This window comes from Chiloscyllium plagiosum, chromosome 17, assembly GCF_004010195.1.
Source record: "Chiloscyllium plagiosum isolate BGI_BamShark_2017 chromosome 17, ASM401019v2, whole genome shotgun sequence".
In the NCBI taxonomy this organism is placed as follows: domain Eukaryota; kingdom Metazoa; phylum Chordata; class Chondrichthyes; order Orectolobiformes; family Hemiscylliidae; genus Chiloscyllium; species Chiloscyllium plagiosum.
The window spans coordinates 58,447,438-58,468,261 of NC_057726.1; the positions used below are offsets into that span (position 1 = coordinate 58,447,438).

General features: G+C 43.7%; 1 protein-coding gene across 2 annotated transcripts in view; it reads left to right on the plus strand.

The window, feature by feature from the left end:
* The window catches only part of gnao1b (guanine nucleotide binding protein (G protein), alpha activating activity polypeptide O, b), a 231,476-nt gene that overhangs the window by 164,499 nt on the left and 46,153 nt on the right, over positions 1-20,824 (plus strand). For both annotated transcript variants that reach the window (XM_043707217.1, XM_043707218.1), the window contains exon 4: positions 9,688-9,848. In XM_043707217.1, coding sequence (XP_043563152.1) covers positions 9,688-9,848 — 161 coding nt within the window. The remainder of the gene's footprint in view (positions 1-9,687; positions 9,849-20,824) is intronic.

Genomic DNA, 20,824 nt, shown 5'->3' on the forward strand with positions numbered 1-20,824 from the left:
TCCTTCTGGGAGCAGATACGGCGGAGGCGGAGGAATTGGGAATACGGGATGGCATTTTTGCAAGAGGTAGGGTGGGAAGAGGTGTAATCCAGGTAGCTGTGGGAGTCGGGTTTGTAAAAAATGTCAGTGTCAAGTCGGTCTTCACTAATGGAGATGGTGAGGTCCAGGAAGGGGAGGGAGGTGTCAGGGATGGTCCAGGTAAATTTTAAGGTCAGGGTGGAATGTGTTGGTGAAGTTGATGAATAGCTCAACCTCCTCGCGGGAGCACGAGGTGGCGCCAATGCAGTCATCAATGTAGCGGAGGAAGAGGTGGGGAGTGGTGCCGGTGTAATTACGGAAGATCAACTGTTCTACGTAGCCAACAAAGAGACAGGCATAGCTGGGGCCCATACGTGTGCCCATGGCTACCCCTTTGGTCTGGAGGAAGTGGGATGATTCGAAGGAGAAATTGTTAAGGGTGAGGACCAGTTCGGCCAAACAACTGAGAGTGTCAGTGGAAGGGTACTTCACCAGTGGAAATGAGGCTACCTTTCTATTGGGAGGCATTAAAAAGGAAATTCTCTTGAAAGGTAAGAATACTTTATGGAGGGAATTTGCCTGGATGTTTAAAATTGACTTGTAATGGCACATCGTTAAAGCTAATGTGGGAGCAAATGAAGTGTAAAGAGAACTGTACCTCCTTTATGAGACCGTGAACTCTCAGAGACCTGAAAGAACCCTATGGGGAGCGCCAACAGAATTCTGTCCATTACTACAGACAGGAATATGGAATGGCTAGAATGAGGTCAGCCAGCTGGACCTCCGGTTGTTAACTTGGGCCAATCAGGGAGCCCTGGCTGACATAAAGGATGAATGTCAGCAATATTGGGGCCTGACTCATCAAAGGCTATGCGTTTGTAAATAAAGGGTGATTGGTATTGGGATGCAGGCCTTTAATTAATTATTTCAGAATGTACCTGCAAAAAAAATGTGTACTCATGTCGGCAATCATAGCAGTGTCTAGGAATCTCATTCACCATTATGACTGTCTGGCTTTATGTACCAGTTTAATTTACCCAACTGTTGGTTAATCTTGTCCATTATGAGTTATCCAGCAAGTATCTTGGCTATGTGTAGAAAGAAATTACACTTTACATGATATCCATTCAAGACCCAGCAATTAATTCATGTTTTGCTGAGTACTATAAAGCCAATGTCATCTGTGCATTTAGGCCTGGTTCAGCTCTGTGTTGCCAGAGATATGCAATAGTCCATTATGGGACTGGGGGAACTACACATTAAGATACTCGGTGCCAACTATTGCATAGGTAAAGCACCACATGTCAATGCAAGGTGGTGCCTAATGCCCCTGGAAGCATATGTGTAGTGTTTTCTCTTACAATACAATCTTCCTGAAAGTAGTGCTGTCAACAAGCTCCCAATAATCTGGGAGCCGGTATACAGCTACCCAACTCTGTATTCCAAGGCTCAAACCATTTGATGTAGCTCAAAGTGTTTTGGTCACACAGTTAGTTAGCAGAGCAAACAACGATGCCTTTTTTTATTATTTCTAATTTGGTATAAATTCCAGAACACAAGCTGTGAACCATTCAGAGTAGTAAAACTGGGAACGAGCAGCGTATGGCAGTGAGAAAGCTGTCAATCTCACTGATGTACTTGGTGCAAAGGTGTCGAAGATACCTAATTAAAGTCGGTTAAGCTGCAGGCGGTATGACATTTTTAAACAACTGGGAGACCAGGAGGGTGAGCAAGGATGTTGTGCCTGTATTAGTCAAGCTCACTGAGAGTGTACCTCTCAAACTCCACATGCTGTGCCTGTGTCCCAGCACAGCAAAATAAACTGCCTGGTTTTACAGCGGAATATTTCACAAATATAGTTTATCATTTTGGACTAGTCTTGTTCCTTTCTGCTCAAAATTGTTTTGCATAATTTAATTTTTGTAGCTGGTGCAACCTGGCCTAGTCCGAAAATGCTTATGTTAGATTCATGGAATGATATATCACTGAGAAATCTATTCAATTCATCAAAGCAATGCTGACTCTTGAAAGAGCTTTCAGTATCTCCGTTCCCCACAATGCTACCCTTTTTAACACTTTTTTTAAGTACATGCCCAATTTCCTTTTGAAAGATGTATTGTTGAATCTGCTTCCACTGCCCTTTCAAGCAATACATCTGCAGATCAGAAGTCACAACGCTGTGTGAAAATATCCTCACTTCAGGTTTGGCCAATTATTTTAGATTAGATTAGATTATGTACAGTGTGGAAACAGGCCCTTCGGCCCAACAAGTCCACACCGACCCACTGAAGCGCAACCCACCCAGACCCATTCCCCTACATTTACCCCTTCACCTAACACTACGGGCAATTTGGCATAGCCAATTCACCTAACCTGCACATTTTTGGTTGTGGGAGGAAACCAGAGCACCTGGAGGAAACCCACACAGACATGGGGAGGATGTACAAACTCCACATAGAGTTGCCTGAGGTGGGAATTGAACCCGGATCTCTGATGCTGTGAGGCAGCAGTGCTAACCGCTGTGCCACCGTACCGCCCACCTGTCTCTTCTGATTTTCCCAATCCTCCTGCAAGGGGGAATAGTTTCAGGTGCATTTCCTACCGTGTCATGGTCTTTAAGTTGTGTTATGCATTCTTTTTCGTAGATCCAGTTTTGGAAACAAATATCCTCCTTAAAGACCCTGTTCATCACTCAGTCCAATTTGTTTTTATGTGTAGCCCTTGCTTTTATTTGACAGGATGAATTTTCCAATCAGAACCACTAGAACTAAACAGAAAATGATCAATTAGAGGCCATATTTTCACCCTTTCAACACAGCATCAGATATTTTTCTCCCAGTTTGGTTTTATTCAGCTGCTAGAAACACCTGCCAGTGTGAAAGAAATGCTGTGAAAATTTAGATGTTTGCATAATGTCCCAGTTATAGGAATTTGTCATCTATCTTCCTTTTGCAAGAATGCTTTGGAAGAACCACACCAGCAGCACATTGGATCTATTTCTGAATCTTTATTTTAATCTTTGCGCTTCCATTTTGTATCAGAAGTCTGTTTGTTTCAGAATTTTCTGTTGCCTCCATCGTATTGAAACAGTAAATTTCCCAATGGCTACTTTTCAGCATTGACACTTTTGCAAGTATTGTGTCAATGTGTGGTTACTAGGGGTGGAGAATGATGCCAACAACAGATTACTCCGTCTCTAGCACCCTATCATTGACACCTGGTAGGAAAGACCAGCCACCTGACAGTGAATATCTGGAATTGCCTGCAGGTGAATCAGGTGCTGAGAGATGCTACCATAGCAAGGATATTATTAAACTAGACAGAGTGTAGTAAAGATTTGGATGCTATCCGGACTGGAAGGTTTGAGTTATTTGGAGAGGCTGGAACTTTTTCCCTGGAACATAGGAAACTGAGGGGTGACATTATAGAGGTCTATAAAATCACGAGAGGCGTCGATAAGGTAGATAGCTAGCAGCCTTTCCCCATGGTAGGGGAGTCTAAAACTCGACGGCATACGGTTAAGGTGAGATGGGAGACATACAAAAGGGTCCAGATGGGTGGGTTTTTTTCACACAGAGGGTGGTGAGTGTCTGGAACAGGCTGCCAGAGCTAGTGGTGGAGGCAAGTAAAGTTTTATAATTTGAGAAACATTTGGAGAGGGGTACATGGATGAAATAGGTATGGAGCAGTATGGAGCAAACACAGGCAACTGGGGCTAGTTTAATTGTGAGAACTGGGCAGCCTGGGTAAGTTAGACCTAAAGGCCTGGTTCCACACAGTAAATCTCTCTGACTCTATGTGCCAACTGTTACAACGTCACCAAGAGCTAAAATCCTTGATGGAGTTGTTCTCCTATTTCCCTTTCCTCTGTCAGCACATTATAATGCTGCTGCCACATAGGGTGAGGAGCCATGAAGTAAACAGCAGAAACATGCCTGTTGCTATCACTCATTGAGCATCAGCGGTGAACTAATTCTTCAGAGGCCAGCATCCCATCTCCAATCACCTTTTATTTCCAAATGCATAACTTTTGACAACAGCACTGCTTGTCACTGAGTCGAGCATTCAAGGGGCCGGTATTCCTAACACTTGCCCTTTTATGTCAGCCAGCGCTCCCTGATTGGACCAGATTAACAGCCCCAATTGTATTCTACGAGGTTACAACCAGTATCTGACTAGGGGAGTTGGAGTTGAGCATTGTATGGCTCTTTCATTGGGTTCTGACTGACTGTGCAAGGTGAGGGGAAGTTATCTGTGCTATATGCGGCTTGAAACATGTTAAAAAGAAATGCATCTATATCACACCTTCTCACATTCTTGGATTGTAAAGTCCTTTGCAACCAGTGAAATAGTTGTGAATATCTTCTTCCTTGGGACAAAGGAAACTCTCACCTGCACAGCAAATTCTGCTGAACAGCAATATATTGATAAACATTCCCATGCTGTAGACCCTCAGTACAGCATTTCAGTGAATGCCCTGGATGGGTGTTCTCCAACCTGGAGTGAGAGTTGAATCCACAATCCTCTGACTCAGAGGGAAACTGCTGCCTCTGACAGTAGAGGTGCAACTTGGGCTCCTAATTCCTGCAAATGTAGCTGGGACTATCATATTTAGAGACAAAAAAAACTGCAGATGCTGGAATCCAAAATAGACAGACAGGTGGCTAGAGGAACTCAGCAAGCCAGGCACCATCAGGAAGTGGAGAAGTTGACATTTTGGGTGTAACCCTTCTTCAGGACTATCGGTGGGTGTAGGGGAGATGCAGATAAAGGAGATGGTCGTGGAGGCAGGGTGGTGCCTCCAATTTACGGAATGCTTCATTGCGGCAATGAAGGATGCCAAGGATGGTCATGTCAGAAAGGGAGTGGTTGGGTGAATTAAAATGGGCGATGACTGGGAGGTCCAGTCGGCCCCTGTGGACCTGGCTGAGATGTTTGGCGAACTGTTCCCTAAGTTTACGTTTGATCTCACCGATGTAGAGAAGACCACACTAGGAGCACCTGATGCAGTAAACTAGGTTGCAAGAGAGGCAGGTGAATCTCTGTCTCACTATGGTAACTACCACAACCTGTTGTTCACCACACACCTCTCCAAATCATTAGGGCAATCAGCATTAGTACATTGTACCTGGAGCCAACAGCAGTCCCAGCCCTTCCTGAATAGTGATCCCTCTTTCTTGAAGGAATTCCCAGCTGGCATTTGTACAGCAACTCACTGACAGGCTTGGAGCTGAGGGAGTATCCGAGCCTGGGGGTACCCTACCCTCTCAGTCAACTAAGGTTCTGTCCCAAACAAGGTCAGACAGGTAATAATACTTCAGGCCCATCACCCATTCCAGCCTGTTTCTCAAAGGCACCTGTGTGTTTTCAGGTCTCACCTCAATTTTACAAGGCAAACTAGCAATGGGAGGAATCCTTTCAAATGATTTGTTGAAACCCTGTATCTGATTTACTGAATAAGCCTTTCACTTCACAGATTTGAATTGTCAGGAAGCTTTTTCCCAGTATTCCAATGAATTGCGTCTTTATTTTACCTATCCTGTTCTGTTAACATAAAACCTGAGCATTCTCTAACGCATCTTAAGTTTTCCCAGTACTTTGCTGCCTTTCTGATATTAGATGGACTCCCCTCAACATAATGTGCCATCACTTCAGTTTGTTTAAGACTGTATGAAATAAACCACACACCATATTCTTTCCATTCTGTAACAGATAATTTATAACTTATATTGTCATGATTGACTGTTTGATTGTTCCAGTATATGTCACTTTTTGGATACTTAATGTTTGAAATTTTGTGAAATTACGAGCCTCTGTTTGACATTAATGAGGAGCAGTGATGTGGTATTAAATTCTTCTCAAATCATAAGTCACCCTTGTCTGCTCCACCTCTCTCCAGTTTCATTCTCAGTCTTCACTCGAACCGTGTACATGTACAGAGGAACCTCGATCACCCGAACGACACGGGCTGGAGTATTTTGTCCGGACAATCGAATGTCGGATAACACAGTTTAGCCAAGCATCGGGACCTTGCAATCTTGTCCAGATAATCCGAAATTTGGATAATAGAATGCCGGATAATCGAGGTTCCTCTGTGTACATGTCAGTGCAGATAGAGCTGAGGGTGTCACTGTGGACGGAGCTGAGGATGTGGGTATGGACAGTGACCAGTGGTGTACCGCAGAGATCAGTGCTTGGATCCCAACTATTCACGATATATTAATGACTTAATTGAGGGAACTAAACGTAATTTCTCCATATTTACAGATGACACAAAGCTGGATGGGAGGATGAGCTGTGAGACTCAAGCAGAGATGTTGCAGTGTGATTTAGACAGGCTGAGTGAGTGGCCATATGCAAGGCAGATAAAATATCATGTGAAAAATATGAGGTTATGCACTTTGATAGGAGAAACAGGAAGACAGATTATTATCTGAATGGCTGTAAACTGAGTGATGGAAATATGCAACTAGACATGGGCATCCTTGTACACCAGTCACTGAAGATAAGCATGCAGGTACCATAGGCTGTCAAGAAGGCAAATGGTATGTTGGCCTTTATTGTGAGGGTATTTGAGTACAGGAAAAGGGATGTCTTGCACAATTATACAGGGCCTTAGTGAGATCACACCTGAAATATTGTGTGCAATTTTGGTCTCCTTATCAGAGGAAAGATGTTGTTGCTATGGAGGGAGTGCAGCAAATGTTTGCCAAACTGATTCCTAATTTGGCTGGACTGGCAAATGAGGTTGAATCAGTTAGGATTATATTCACTGATGTTTAGAGCAATAAGGGGGAATCTCATACAAGCCTATAAAATTCTAACAGGACGAGGCATGGTAAACACAGGAAGGATGTTCCTGATGGCCAGGAAATCCGGAACCGGGATTACAGTCTTAGGATACAGGGTAAATCATTTAGGACTGAGATGAGAGGAAATGTCTTTGCCCAGAAAGTGATGAGCCTGTGGAATTCTCTACCACAGAAATCAGTCAAGGCCAAAACAATGTCTGTTTTCAAAATTGAGTTGGAGTAGCACTTGGCTCCAGGTTGGACAGTTTCATTGCACTCCCAGCCAGTATCGCATTCTCCAGTAGCAGTGTATTGTATATATTCACCTCCAGCTGACATAAGAGCAGGAAAAAAGCTGGGGTCATTTTTAAGCAATGTGAAGCAGCTGCCTGGGTGTGAAATAGACACTTGTATGACACAATAAAAAGTCTTTATCTGATTTTAAAGTTCATCTTTGTTCAGTGCAGGTCTCACCCCACACCCGTTCCTATCTTTTGATCCACTCCCAAGAGGCCCCAGTCTCTTTGTCATGTTGCTGATGTCATCACTGCACATGGAACTCAGTGATGTCATGACTGCACTTGGAACACAGTGACATTGTCACTGTATGTGGCACACAGTGACATCACTGCACGTGGAACACGGTGACATTGTCACTGCACATGGAACATGGTGACATTGTCACTGCACGTGGAACACGGTGACATTGTCACTGCACGTGGAACATGGTGACATTGTCACTGCACATGGAACACGGCGGCGTCACTGCACGTGGAACACGGTGACATTGTCACTGCACATGGAACATGGTGACATTGTCACTGCACGTGGAACACGGTGGCGTCATCACTGAACATGGAACATGGTGATGTCACTGCACGTGGAACATGGCGATGTCATTGTATGTGGAACATGGTGATGTTACTGCATGTGGAACACAGCGATATCATCACTGCACGTGGAACGTAGTGATATCACTACTGCACATATGCAGACATTTCCTGCATCCTGTTTTGTCATGCCTAGCTGGTGACTCTGGCTGCATCTACATGTATGGTAGCAGCCCTATTGCATTAATTTGCACAAAATCCTATTCACCCTGTCATCCCTGTTCTCAATGACTTTACATTATTCTGATCTACATTGTTTCTTGTTCCGCATAATTTTAAAATTATGATTATCGTTTTTAAATGGCTCCTTGTTCTTGCTCCTCCCTAACTCTGTAACCTTCAGAACTCGTGTGTAGTTCTATTCTGGCCTCTGGGGCAACCTCATTTTAAATATTCCAATGTCAGCCTTCAGCTGCCTAGGCCCTACATCCTGGAGATCCCTTCCTGAGTTGCTCCATCTCTGTGCCTTTTTCTCCTTTATAGCACTTCTCTGAAACCTTACATCACTTATGAGAATTGGCCTCCCTTACTATCCACTTTCGGAAGTCTACCAGACTTAGGCCTTTGGTGCATTTTGACCCTGTAAGAGCAGGGAAAGAAGGAAAGAACTATGTCAAATCACAGAGCCATTTTTAGTATGAAGTGCAGAGCACTTGATATTGCACTCAACTGGCCTCACTGCAGAAAGCAATATCTGTGAACCTTATGTGGAGAGATGAAAGAAAGGCTTGCATCTCCCTCCTTGGAGCAGAGAAGGTTAAGAGAAAGTATTGTTCAGAATAATTGGAGAAAAAACTATTTACGTTGACAAGAGGGTTGGTAACCAAAGAAACCAGGTGGAGATGACTATTCATCTTCACACAGTGAATTGTTATAATCTAAATGGTGATGAAAAATGGATGAATGAAAAAGTTGGGACACTAGCAACAATAATGTCATGAGAACTGAAGGGTGAGGGCTGCTGTTGAGCAGCGCTAGGTGCACCTGCAGTGTTATAGTTCCAACAAAGAATGACACATGCCTTGGAGGGAAATTTGTTGGTTCGTTGCATCAATTGAGGTTAAGTACACAAGGAGGATGTTGGGTGAGTGGTTACTTGAGCATGTAAACAGACACTGGCATAGGAGTTGAGTGGAGTCTGGAGATAAAATGCTTGTAATGTTTCACTAAATAAATATACCTCAAATAGAGACTGGCTTTGGATTCTTCCTTCACTAACTGGATATTAGATGTGCAACAGTGGTGTTCCAGTGCATCTCCTGCCTTGTCCTTCCAGGGTGGTTTAGAAGTAGCTGTTGAAGAAGCCTTGGTGATTGCTGCAGTACGTCCTCCATATAGTACACACTGTTGGCACTGTGCACCAGTGGTGGGGGAATTGATGTTTAGGACATGGATGGATATCCATCAGGCAGACTACTTTGTTCTGGATACAAAAATTATTCGAAGTCAGGAAGTGGAAGGGAGAGGCAAACTTAGCAAAATTACAATAAGGAAGGATGTAAAATTTCTGGAGGTGGTCGTGAATCCTCCAACATTGTTCCAATAATCAATTTAAACCCTGAGTGAATAAAGGTTCGCTGAATAAACTACAACCCGAGGTAGTTGTTAAGCCTTGGGGACGAGCAGGTCCTAAGGGTTGAATCAGCAGCCCAGCAGTTGACCTCAGCATCACTGTTCCCGGAATCCTGTTTTGGATCATAATCCTGTACCTCTCCCACTAATTGGCTGCAAAGTATGTGTATGTGTGCGTTTGCCATTGTGAGAGATGAGAGAGAGAGAGAGAGACAGAGAGAAGGGTGTTGCAGAGTTGTCATCACTGGCGAGGCCATGGCCTTCAATGTCAGGATCCGTCGTCATTGCCTCTTGCATTGAGCTGATGGACTTCCGGCTGTCTTTTGCCATAACGTGATTGGCTCATGGCAGTCCTTTGGTATGATGTGACTGGCTTGTTGCTGTCTCGTTCTGATACATCTTCTCATTCCCCACAGGCTGATGCTAAAATGGTGTGTGACGTAGTGAGTCGAATGGAGGATACGGAGCCATTCTCTCCGGAGCTGCTGTCTGCCATGAAGCGACTTTGGACAGATTCTGGGATGGTGGAATGCTTCAGCCGTTCCCGTGAATACCAGCTTAATGACTCTGCACAATAGTAAGTACGCAACCAAATGGATTGTACACAGAGGGTTCATCTTTGAGCAGGGTGTCACAGGAAGTACTAGGCTAAGTGGCATTAGCTGGCGATTAAATATATTTCAGTGGCCAACCAGCTGTGAGAACCCACCGTCAGGTGCTAAAGCCTGAAGGCACTGAATTAAAATGTAATACCTGGCCATGACAGACAGCACACTACGTATTTGGGAAAATAGCTAATAGAAACTGCCAGGTGCTGGCAGATATTTTAAAGCTTCATCAGAAACAAAAATAGGAAGGAAATATTTAGCCATAGTCTCCTAAGGGCCATGGGCATCTCTTTCTGTTAATGAGAGACAATTGGATATATCCATCTGTTGCTTAAGGATTAGAAAATGGCAAATGCAATGATAGTGAGCTAATGAATAGAACCTTGGATCGACTAGATCGAAGATACATTGTGCAAATTAAACAGATCTGAAGAAGGCAATAATGAAACATGGAGATACTTAGAAAGTCATTGTGGTTGTGTGGGATAGAGGTCAAGTGTGTTGAGTTGACGTTTTTGAGGAGATGAAGAATCAGGTGGATAGGGAGAGTCAGCAAACACCACCGCCTCAGGCATTTGCCCATCCTCCAACAAGAATACTGGCAGTAGACCAGCCATAAGACCAGAGACTCAATAAAGACTTAGTCACCCTCGAGAAGATTTTGTGTCTTTTTCCCACCCTTTTAGAAGGCAGATGGCAGGCTGGGAACGGGGCCAAGGGCAGAATGTTGACATTGGAGGGACCTCAGTGAGGCAAAGAAGCCCACATAGATGCTCCATAGCTGGAGTGTGGGAATGGTGAGGAATCCAGGCATTGGAGCTTTGTGAATGATCTTTAAAACAAAAGACAAAGATCCTATGGTGGGAAATTTGCTCAAACTCTTGTTGACGGTGTGGGGGGGGGAGTGCAGGAAGCACATTTACTGGCAGATTGGGAGGTATTTGCACCCACCTGCCTCATGGGAATAGGGATGCCCATCCCATCCTGAGAGCCTTGCCAGTGACCATTATACATGGTAGTTGTGGGTGTAACATTCAGGAGCTCAGCCCACAGAGTCTGAGGACTGGTCTGTTCAGCCCTTAATCTAACTGGAATACAGTCGATTGGCCGACAAAATTAGATTATGGAGAGAAGGGAAACCTCTGAAGTGGATAAGAAATTGGTTCAATCCGATGTACAGAATTGGAACCAAATGGAAGTTGGTGATGACCAGAGTGTGTAAGGAATCTGTGCCTGGGCCTTTGCGGCCGCACAGTACATGTGTTATTTGAAATTCATCCAAGTTTGTTGGAAACTGTGAACGTTCAAAATCACTGAACAAACGGGATGTTCTGCACAAGGTTTGAGAAAGAACCTCAGAGATCCCATATGGTGCGGTAAAGCTAAATCCAACATCCTGAGAAAATGGCAAAGTCTGAAATCAGGGAAAATTAAAAATGGCGAGATGGGGTCATTGGGGCCTTAGATTTACCAGCTTTACAAAGTCTGGTGAATGGGTGAAACTGGCAGAGTTGTGAGCAGTTGTCAAAAGGAGCAGTGATTGAAGAATAAGTGAAAGACAACAATGTCTGAGTTTAGAAGCCATTCCAGTGAACCACAAGATCCTTTGTAGCCTTGAGGCATGACAAAACTGGGAGGCTCCAGAACAACCAAAGAATCAGTTTCTGGGGTTGAATCAGACTCCAGCTCTACCCTGCAGTTTCCGGCTTCTGTCACTAGATGCTGCTGGCTGGTCATACTCATACTGTGGGGACCTCTAGTGACAGAGCCTGAGCACTGCAGCGCCACCCTCACTCGATTTTTCCACCTATCAGACCTCACCTCGAAGGATTTAGCAATTGTACAAGGCAACTTTGAGGAATTATTCCAGGAATGATGGGTGTTCACATATACTGTAAGAGTCTGTTTTTGAAATAATCGCATTGTAGGAGCCTCCTGCTTCTGCTTTACTTACTGAGTGAAATAATGGAACAAATGTGCTTGCTCCACAGAGACCAGCATCCCATCATCGTCACCTTTTATTTATATGTGGAAAGCCCTTGACACTGATCTAACTCCCTTAGAGCCAGCTCTCAGAGTGAACAGAACCTCTGACCCTCTTGTTTATATCTGGCAGCCAGGACTCCCCTGATTGGGGCTTTTGATCTGGTCCAATCAGGGAAATCATAGTCTATAAGGTCCAAAGATCTTTCTGCATCCACAGTCTGATATTGTCAGCTGTCTGGAATTGTGTCCAGAAAATGTAAAACCATTACAGACTCTTCCAGTGGTGGTACCACCGGGGGTGTATCTGACAGTGGGAGGCAGTTCAGGTGTCCGCGTTCACTACCTGGCCTCCCGGACGGTGTTCCAACTTGAACTGACACCACTGAATTCAACCTGAAGCTATGGGCGGCACTGCCTTGTCCTCTTTAAACAGACCTAGCTGGGGAATCTGTTGTCTGTTATTACTACAAAGTTACATCCATAAAGGTATTGGTGGAACTTCCTGACTCCAAGCATGATTGCTAAACTTTGCTTCTCTATCTGGACGTAGTTATGCTCTGCATTAACCAAAGTCCTGAATACATTCGCTATTGGGTGTTCCTGTGCATTGGACCAGCTATGAGCTAATGCTACCCTGATGCTGTATGGGGAGGGTTTGCATGTCAATACTAGATCTCACTTGAGATCATAGTGTGCCAACACCTTAGAGGATAACAGCTGCTTCTTCACTTTCTTAAAATCTATGGATTGGCTACACAACCATTTCCAAGGTTGACCCTTTTTTGATGCAAAGATGCCAGGTTATATATGAACTTTATGTAATAACTCACCAGCCCAAGCAAAGACCTAAGCTCCAGTATAGACATGGGAGCTGGAGCACCTTTGATCACCCTCACTTTACCTTCCAATGGGTATAACCCAATCTTGTCAACTCTGTGGCCCATGTAGGTCACTTGGGCTGTCTGGAACGCAGAGTTTTCCCTTCTAAGGCATCCACCCGCCTGGGAGAAACACCTAAGGACTGTGTCCAAGTTCTCTCTAAGTGCTCCTTATTGATCTTCCCTGTTATTAGCAAATTACCTAAATAAATGGTGACCAGGGGTAGACTTTGTGAAATATTTTCCATCATCTTGTATATTGGTACAAACCTTTATGGGTACTAATTGTAGCATAATTCTGGGAAACCACATCAAAACACAAATGCAAATATGCATTGCTCACGTCCAGTTCGTGAAAAACAGTAACCCCCCACCCTTCCAACTTTGCATATAAATCCTCAATGCAAAGGATTGGGTATTTATTCAGCTACAAAAAGTAGTTTGCTGTTTGTTTAAAATCCCCACAAAGACAAACTGACCCATCAGACTTCACAATCGATATGACCGGTATTACTCATTCTGCAAACAGGACTGGTTTGATGTTCCCTTCACTTTCCAGCCTCCTGGTTTCTGCCTCTACTTCTGCCCGTAAGGCCTGCCCAGTGCCATTTGCCTTGCAGAATTGTGGTTTTCTTCCTGGTCAATGTGCAAGGTGGCCTTGGCTCCTTTGATAGTCCCTCGACCTTCTGGGTATTTAATTAGGACTTCACTAAAAATGTGTGGAGCCAATCAAGCTGAAACTCCCTCAACCAATTTTGCCCCATCAAGCTTGGGTCCAAGCCTTTTACCACAATCAATGGTAACTGAACCAGCTGCCTCTCATAAAAGACTGAAACTAAAGTCATACCTTTAATCTATAAATGTTCCCCAGTATAGGTTCTCAGTGTAGCTGAGGTCTTGTGCAAATCGAGTGGTTGGAGTCCAGAGCAAATTTTGTTAAACTCGGATTTCACCAGTTTCCTCATTTCCCCTCCCCCCACCCTGTCTCAGTCAAATCCATCGAATTCAGCACCGCCTTCCTAACCTGCAATCTTCTTCCCGACCTCTCCGCCCCCACCCTGTGCTTTTCCAGCAACACATTTCCAGCTCTGATCTCCAGCATCTGCAGACCTCACTTTCTCCTCAAATTTTGTTAAAGACTAGTTCTGCGATCACTGAAATAGCTGCACCAGTAACCACCTCCTTTCAAACCGGATGACCGTTTAACCCAGTGTTTATTTCGATTGGTTCCCATGTGGATGTTGCTAAGCAGTTTAAATGTTCCATCCAATATAAGTGGACTTGCCAGGGTGTGCACTCTTCTCAATACTGGCCTATGAACTCACTAATTCAATTTAGGTCTAGTGGAACTCTTTTACTGTCTTGAGTCCATATAGCAGCAGCAGCAACTACAACGGTTTGCCGGCCTGTTTCCTGAAGGAAACTTTCACTGTTTGACCAAGGCTTGCTTTGTTTTGGAGTCTTGCTATCGGCTGACCTGTTCAGGATCTGTCCCTGAGTGTGGCTTTGCAAATTGTCTTCTTTCAAGTGGTGTTGCCCAAGCTCAATCAGACTGGTGAGGGTGTCCACTTCAATTGAAAAACCCTGCAACTCATTTGCTCCACTTGCTGTATTTTCCAATGGTGAAGCCAGTTGTAGTGCCTGTTTGAAGTGCAGTTGGGCTTCTACAAGTAGGTGCTTTTCCATGGTTACATCATTAATCCCACTGTCATCACCACTGAAATAACTCTACAGAGGCTGGTATCCCATCACCAGGTCACCCTTTATTTACACATGGTGATACCTTGATACTGGATCAGTTCCCTCAGAGCCATCTCCCATAGTGAACAGAGCCTCTGACCCTCATGTTGGTATCTATCATCCAGGGCTCCCTGATTGGGGCTGTTAGCCTGGTCCAATCAGCGAACTCATTTTATGAGGATCATTTGGCTGACCTCCTTCCAATCACTACACAGTGTCAATAAACAGGATTCCTTGCAACACATCATTGATTAGCTGTCAGTCCTCCCCAATCAGGAGATCAGCAGTAGCCAGGAGGAAAACTGGAGGTCGTCATTGTGGGGTTCCAGTTTCTGGCAAGTCAACCATATCATTTCACGTCATGTCAGTCATCACTGTCCTGCCCTATCCAGTCTGTCCTTATCATTTGTCAGTTCTCAATGATCCTATGTGTCTGCCATGGCTTACGTTGGTAGCACCTCGTCTCTGAAGTAAAAGTTTGGGAGGATGCATGTTGCACTTTGGAACTCGAGCACAAACTCAAGGATAACACTCCGGGGCTGTACTGTTTGAGGTGCCACCCTTTCAATTGGGAGGTTAAACAAACGGCTTGTCAACCGTAGGTGCCTATTAAAGATCCCATGGATCCCACTATTTCAAACCAAACCAGAGGAGTTCTCCTCAGTATCAATAACTACCGCTTGACTAGAATCTCTCAATCAATTATGTGGTCATTGCCACTTTGCTGTGTGTAGGAATTTAACTGTGTGTTATCAGATGCTGCATCACTTACTTTACAACAGTGACCACTACACTTCAGAATTACTTCATTGTCACGTCCTTTGAGGTATTCAGTGCTCATAAAAGGTGCTATTTAAATGCAGTCCTTCTTTATCTTATGTGAAACATTTATTGCACTCATCCATTCCATAATGATCTGGAAGAAATGCTGGTGGTCGGTATATGCACAAAAATATCCAATCACAAAGCAACATGCACCCAGCATCCACATTGTACCAGTCACTGTCTGTCAGTGATACCCAGAACATCTTGGAATTGAAGAAAGTGATGTGAGGAGAAGTTGTTTTTGAAATTCTTCCAGATGAAAAGAAGTCTTTGATAGAGACCTTTATCAGAAGTCATGGCAATTAAAGTCATTTTTCAAGCCTGCTCACAAAGAACTTTCCTACCTGTGGGTCTGGGTCAGTGAGCCCACGATTAATTCAGCCGGTACATATGGAATTTGTGTAGCTTGTGTATTTGTTGTACAGTCCATGTATATGGTGTTCTCGTTGGCTTAAATAGCCTGGGAGGTGAAGGCCTGGTAGTATCATCACTGGATTATTAATCTGCAGACTCTGATGATGTTCTGGGGACCCAAGCTCAAATGCCCTGCTGAAATTTGAATTCATTTTTTTTAAATATAGAATTAAGAGTCTGATGATGACCATGAATCCATTATCAACTGTTGAAAAAAAAACATCTGGTTCACCAATGTCTTTTAGGGAAGGAAACTGTCATCCTTATCCAATCTGGCCTACATGTGACTCCAGACCCACAGCAATGTGGTTGACTCTTAACTGCCCCTTGGGCAATTAGCAATAAATACTGGCCGAGCCAGTGACAACCTCATTCCCTGTCTTGATCATGCAATCCTCTCCATGAATCCAAAAATGTGGATGAAGGTCTACTGTACCCAGCTAATATATCAATTAAATGTTCTAATGAGAATAACATTCTTACAATTTTTCTCTTTCTGGTTACTTATTCTTAATATTGGAAAAGCTGGCAGTTTACTATATTGCCCTTTGGTGGTGGCGGGCTGCCTTGAACTCTTGCGGTGTGACGAAGATATGCCCACAATAATGTTGACTGGGGAATTCTTTGGCTTGGTGTCAATGAAGGAAAAGCAAACAGTCAGCAAATATTGATCAAGCAACCTGAATATGCTGGCTGTGCTCCATGATTCCCTCAATTATTATGGGTTGCGAATTGTTCTTTTCAGCCAGAATATACATTCCATCCCACGTGTGTTTTGTGTGTGTGTGTGTGTAACAGGGATGGGGTTAGCCCTGCAAACGTCAGCAAGTGCTGGCTGCATCATTATATGACCGTGTGAGTCTGCCCTTGACCTGCACATTCTGTGAACATATATTTGTCATTCACTGGCATAACTTAAATCGAGCTGGCATTGTAACTCTCAAATATATCCTATTGTGTTACTGACAGTGCAGAAAGACCTAGGAGATCTGCAGCAGAAAAGAATGGCTTACATGTGGTGTGGGCGGATACAATAGCAATGTTTAAGAAGCATCTTGACGGATATATGAATAGACACAGAATAGAGGGATATGGACTGTGTGGAAAAAAAAGGTTTTTGGTTTTGAAAGGCATCCTGTGTTGGCGCAATCTTGGTGGGCCAGAGGGCTTGTTCCTGTGCTATACTGTGCTTTTTTCTTTGATCATTTGTGTAGGAACTTGAACAATCACATAGTATGTCACTACCACTCAAGCACTTCTGAAGTTTAGTCACTGCTGGAAGAAGCAATCTGCAAAATGCAACCTTTCCACAACTAGCGATGAGAAAAAAAAACATATAATCTATTTAATGGTATTGTTTGAGGGATAAATGTTCATCAGGACACTTGGAAGAATTCCCCTTTTCCTCTTCACAATAGTGCCATGGCCTGTGAACAGATAGATCCTAAATTTACTGCCCCCTTCAAAAGGCAGCACTCCCAATAATGAAGCACTCCCTTAGTTAACTGATAAAATGATTGAAGTCCCCAGCTAAATGGATGATAGAACTGAGTGTTTTTGTACTTATGACAAGTGTTGCACTCTAGTTTAATTCAATGGATGAGGAACGGATTTCCAGATGATTACACCATCTGCAGCAAGTTCCAGAGGCAGATTGAGTTTTCCAATAAATTTGTATCATCAATAGTCACAGGTGAGGTGCCGGAAGACTGCAGGTTGACAAACGTGGTGCCACTGTTTAAGAAGGGCGGTAAAGACAAGCCAGAGAACTATAGACCGGTGAGCCTGACCTCAGTGGTGGGCAAGTTGTTGGAGGGAATCCTGAGGGACAGGATGTACATGTATTTGGAAAGGCAAGGACTGATTAGGGATAGTCGACATGGCTTTGTGCGTGGGAAATCATGTCTCACAAACTTGATTGAGTTTTTTGAAGCAGTAACAAAGAAGATTGATGAGGACAGAGCAGTAGATGTGATCTATATGGATTTCAGTAAGGCGTTCGACAAGGTTCCCCATGGGAGACTGTTTGGAAAGGTTAGATCTCATGGAATACAGGGAGAACTAGCCATTTGGATACAGAACTGGATACGACTCAAAGAAGACAGAGGGTGGTGGTGGAGGGTTGTTTTTCAAACTGGAGGCCTGTGACCATTGGAGTGCCACAAGGTTCAGTGCTGGGTCCTCTACGTTTTGTCATTTACATAAATTATTTGGATGCGAACATAAGAGGGACAGTTAGTAAGTTTGTAGACGACACCAAAATTGGAGGTGTAGTGGGCAGCGAAGGTTACTTTAGATTACAACAGGATCTGGATCAGATGGGCCAATGGGCTGAGAAGTGGCAAATGGAGTTTAATTCAGATAAATGCGATGTGCTGCATTTTGGGAAAGCAAATCTTAGCAGGACCTATACACTTAATGGTAAGGTCCGAGGGAATGTTGCCGAACAAAGAGACCTTGGAGTGCAGGTTCATAGCTCCTTGAAAGTGGAGTCACAGGTAGATAGGATAGTGAAGAAGGCGTTTGGTATGCTTTCCTTTATTGGTCAGAGTACTGAGTACAGGAGTTAGGAGGTCATGTTGTGGCTGTACAGGACATTGGTTAGGCCACTGTTGGAATATTGCATGCAATTCTGGTCTCCTTCCTATCGAAAAGAAGTTGTGAAACTTGAAAGGGTTCAGAAAAGACTTACAAGGATGTTGCCAGGGTTGGAGGATTTGAGTTATAAGGAGCAGCTGAACAGGCTGGGGCTGTTTTCCTTGGAGTGTCGGAGGCTGAGGGGTGACCTTATAGAGTTTTACAAAATTGAGGGGCATGGATAGGATAAATAGTCAAAGTCTTTTCCCTGGGATCGGGGAGTCCAGAACTAGAGGGCAAAAGTTTAGGGTGAGAGGGGAAAGATATAAAAGACACCTAAGGGGAAACTTTTTCACGCAGAGGGTTGTACATGTATGGAATGAGCTGTCAAAGGATGTGGTGGAGGTTGGTACAATTGCAACATTTAAGAGGCATTTGGATGAGTATATGAATAGGAAGGGTTTGGAGGGATATGGGCCGGATGCTGGCAGGTGGGACTAGGTTGGGTTGGGATATCTGGTCGGCATGGATGGGTTGGACCGAAGGGTCTGTTTCCATGCTGTACATCTCTATGACTGTATGACGAGCATCTAGTAGTGTTTCCATTGTCATTTGAACAGGGATGTCACAGGCAGAAGGATATTTGGGGATACTGTTGTTGAAGCTGATGCCATGGAAGGCTGGGTCATACAAGACTAAATATCTCACTGATTTTTAATAGAACCAGGAAATTTATAATTCTACATGACCTCCATCAAGGAATATTGAATTTGACAGCTGGTTTGGTAATTTGGAGGAAGCTATGATCAAATTTTCCTCACTGTGTTTAAATCACTTCTGGAGTACTGATTCCAGTTCTGATGAATGATGCACAACAGAAACACTCTGACCTTGGAGGCAGTGGTGTGACCAGCATTGGGGCTGATTGCTAGCAGAAGATAGCACAATTAAGAGGAAACCCTGGAGAAAGGTTGGGCTTTCTGGCTTGGAAAGCGACATTTTTGAGGTGATCTTATTAAATTAAGCAAGACAGGCAAGCTATTTAAATTAAACAGCAAAAGTAGAACAATGGGACATGGGCAAAGGTAACTTTAGGACAGGAGCTGCTATAAACAAAGATAATGCAATACAGGCAAAAGACCAAGGACCAGGAGCAATTGGAAAATGACATGGAGGGTATTGAGGAGTTAGTTAGGCACATTCTGGCAGAGGAACTAAAACGGATCAAACCTCATCCTCTTCAGTGATTGTTGTGTTCTTTGAAATCCTCTCAACTATGATAGACATGACTGCAGCCCTCTCCAGTTACCAACAGAGGGGCTCTGTTGTAGATTGGAAAAGTGGTCAGTTCACTGTTGTTTACAAGTTTGGCATTGTGTACCATAGGAAGCGTTTTACTGTCTTGATAATGTGGATGTTCTTTTTCCTTGAGAATTGAATTCCAGTGTTTTGGGAGTATTTTAAGAATCCTGGGTTTGTAATCATGTTCCTGAAAAGGTGGGGGGGGGGGCAGGAGGGTGGTTGTGGGTACAGAACAACAATTTTTAAAATGTAACAGCTTGCATTTATACAGCACCTTAAACACAGGAAAATGGCGCACGCCTCACAGGAGAGTTAGCAGTCAAAATGACAGAGACATGAATTGTTAAGATAGGTGATTAAAGGAGGCCTTGAAAAAGGAGGTACAGAGGTGTAATGAAGAAATTTGAACTTGAAGCCCAACACAGTGACAAGGTAGAGAGTGTGGTTGCTGCATCATAAGTTTAGGGTGAGAGGGGAAAGATATAAAAGACACCTAAGGGGAAACTTTTTCACGCAGAGGGTTGTACATGTATGGAATGAGCTGTCAAAGGATGTGGTGGAGGTTGGTACAATTGCAACATTTAAGAGGCATTTGGATGAGTATATGAATAGGAAGGGTTTGGAGGGATATGGGCCGGGTGCTGGCATGTACTTTATTAATGATGGCGTCTATTGACTTCCCCTGCAAACAGAAATGACAATTAAACATGAACTTAGTCCCCCATTTGAAATAACAGATAAAAGGGAGCAATACAGGCCCAAGCAGCAGCCAGTTGGAAAGGACTGAAGCGGGTGAGTCAACGGATAGCACATGCTTGCGGAGTTAACAAGACCAACATAAATAAAACCATCTCCGAGAAGCAAAAGGTGACTTTCACTTGCAATATAATAGTTACATTAGAACACTGGGCAGGCCTTGTGTTGCTTCTATGTTCGTATACAGTTGATAACAATGAGAAGGACTTGGGGCTGTGTCAGCTGATGTCTGGCTGTAGAAATGAACAATAAAACTCATTAAATTAGCGTTGCTTAATTGGTCAATTTATCATGTGTTTCTTAGGCATAAATAATAGGTTTAGTAACTGAGTAGTTTAATTCCATTCAACTGTTAAAAACTAAGTTGAAATGCCAGCCATGAACAAAATAAAGATTTCTCACTTCTTGGCTAAATAGGAAGAATTTTCCATGAAATTTCAATCTCCAGTATTACAGTTACCAATGCT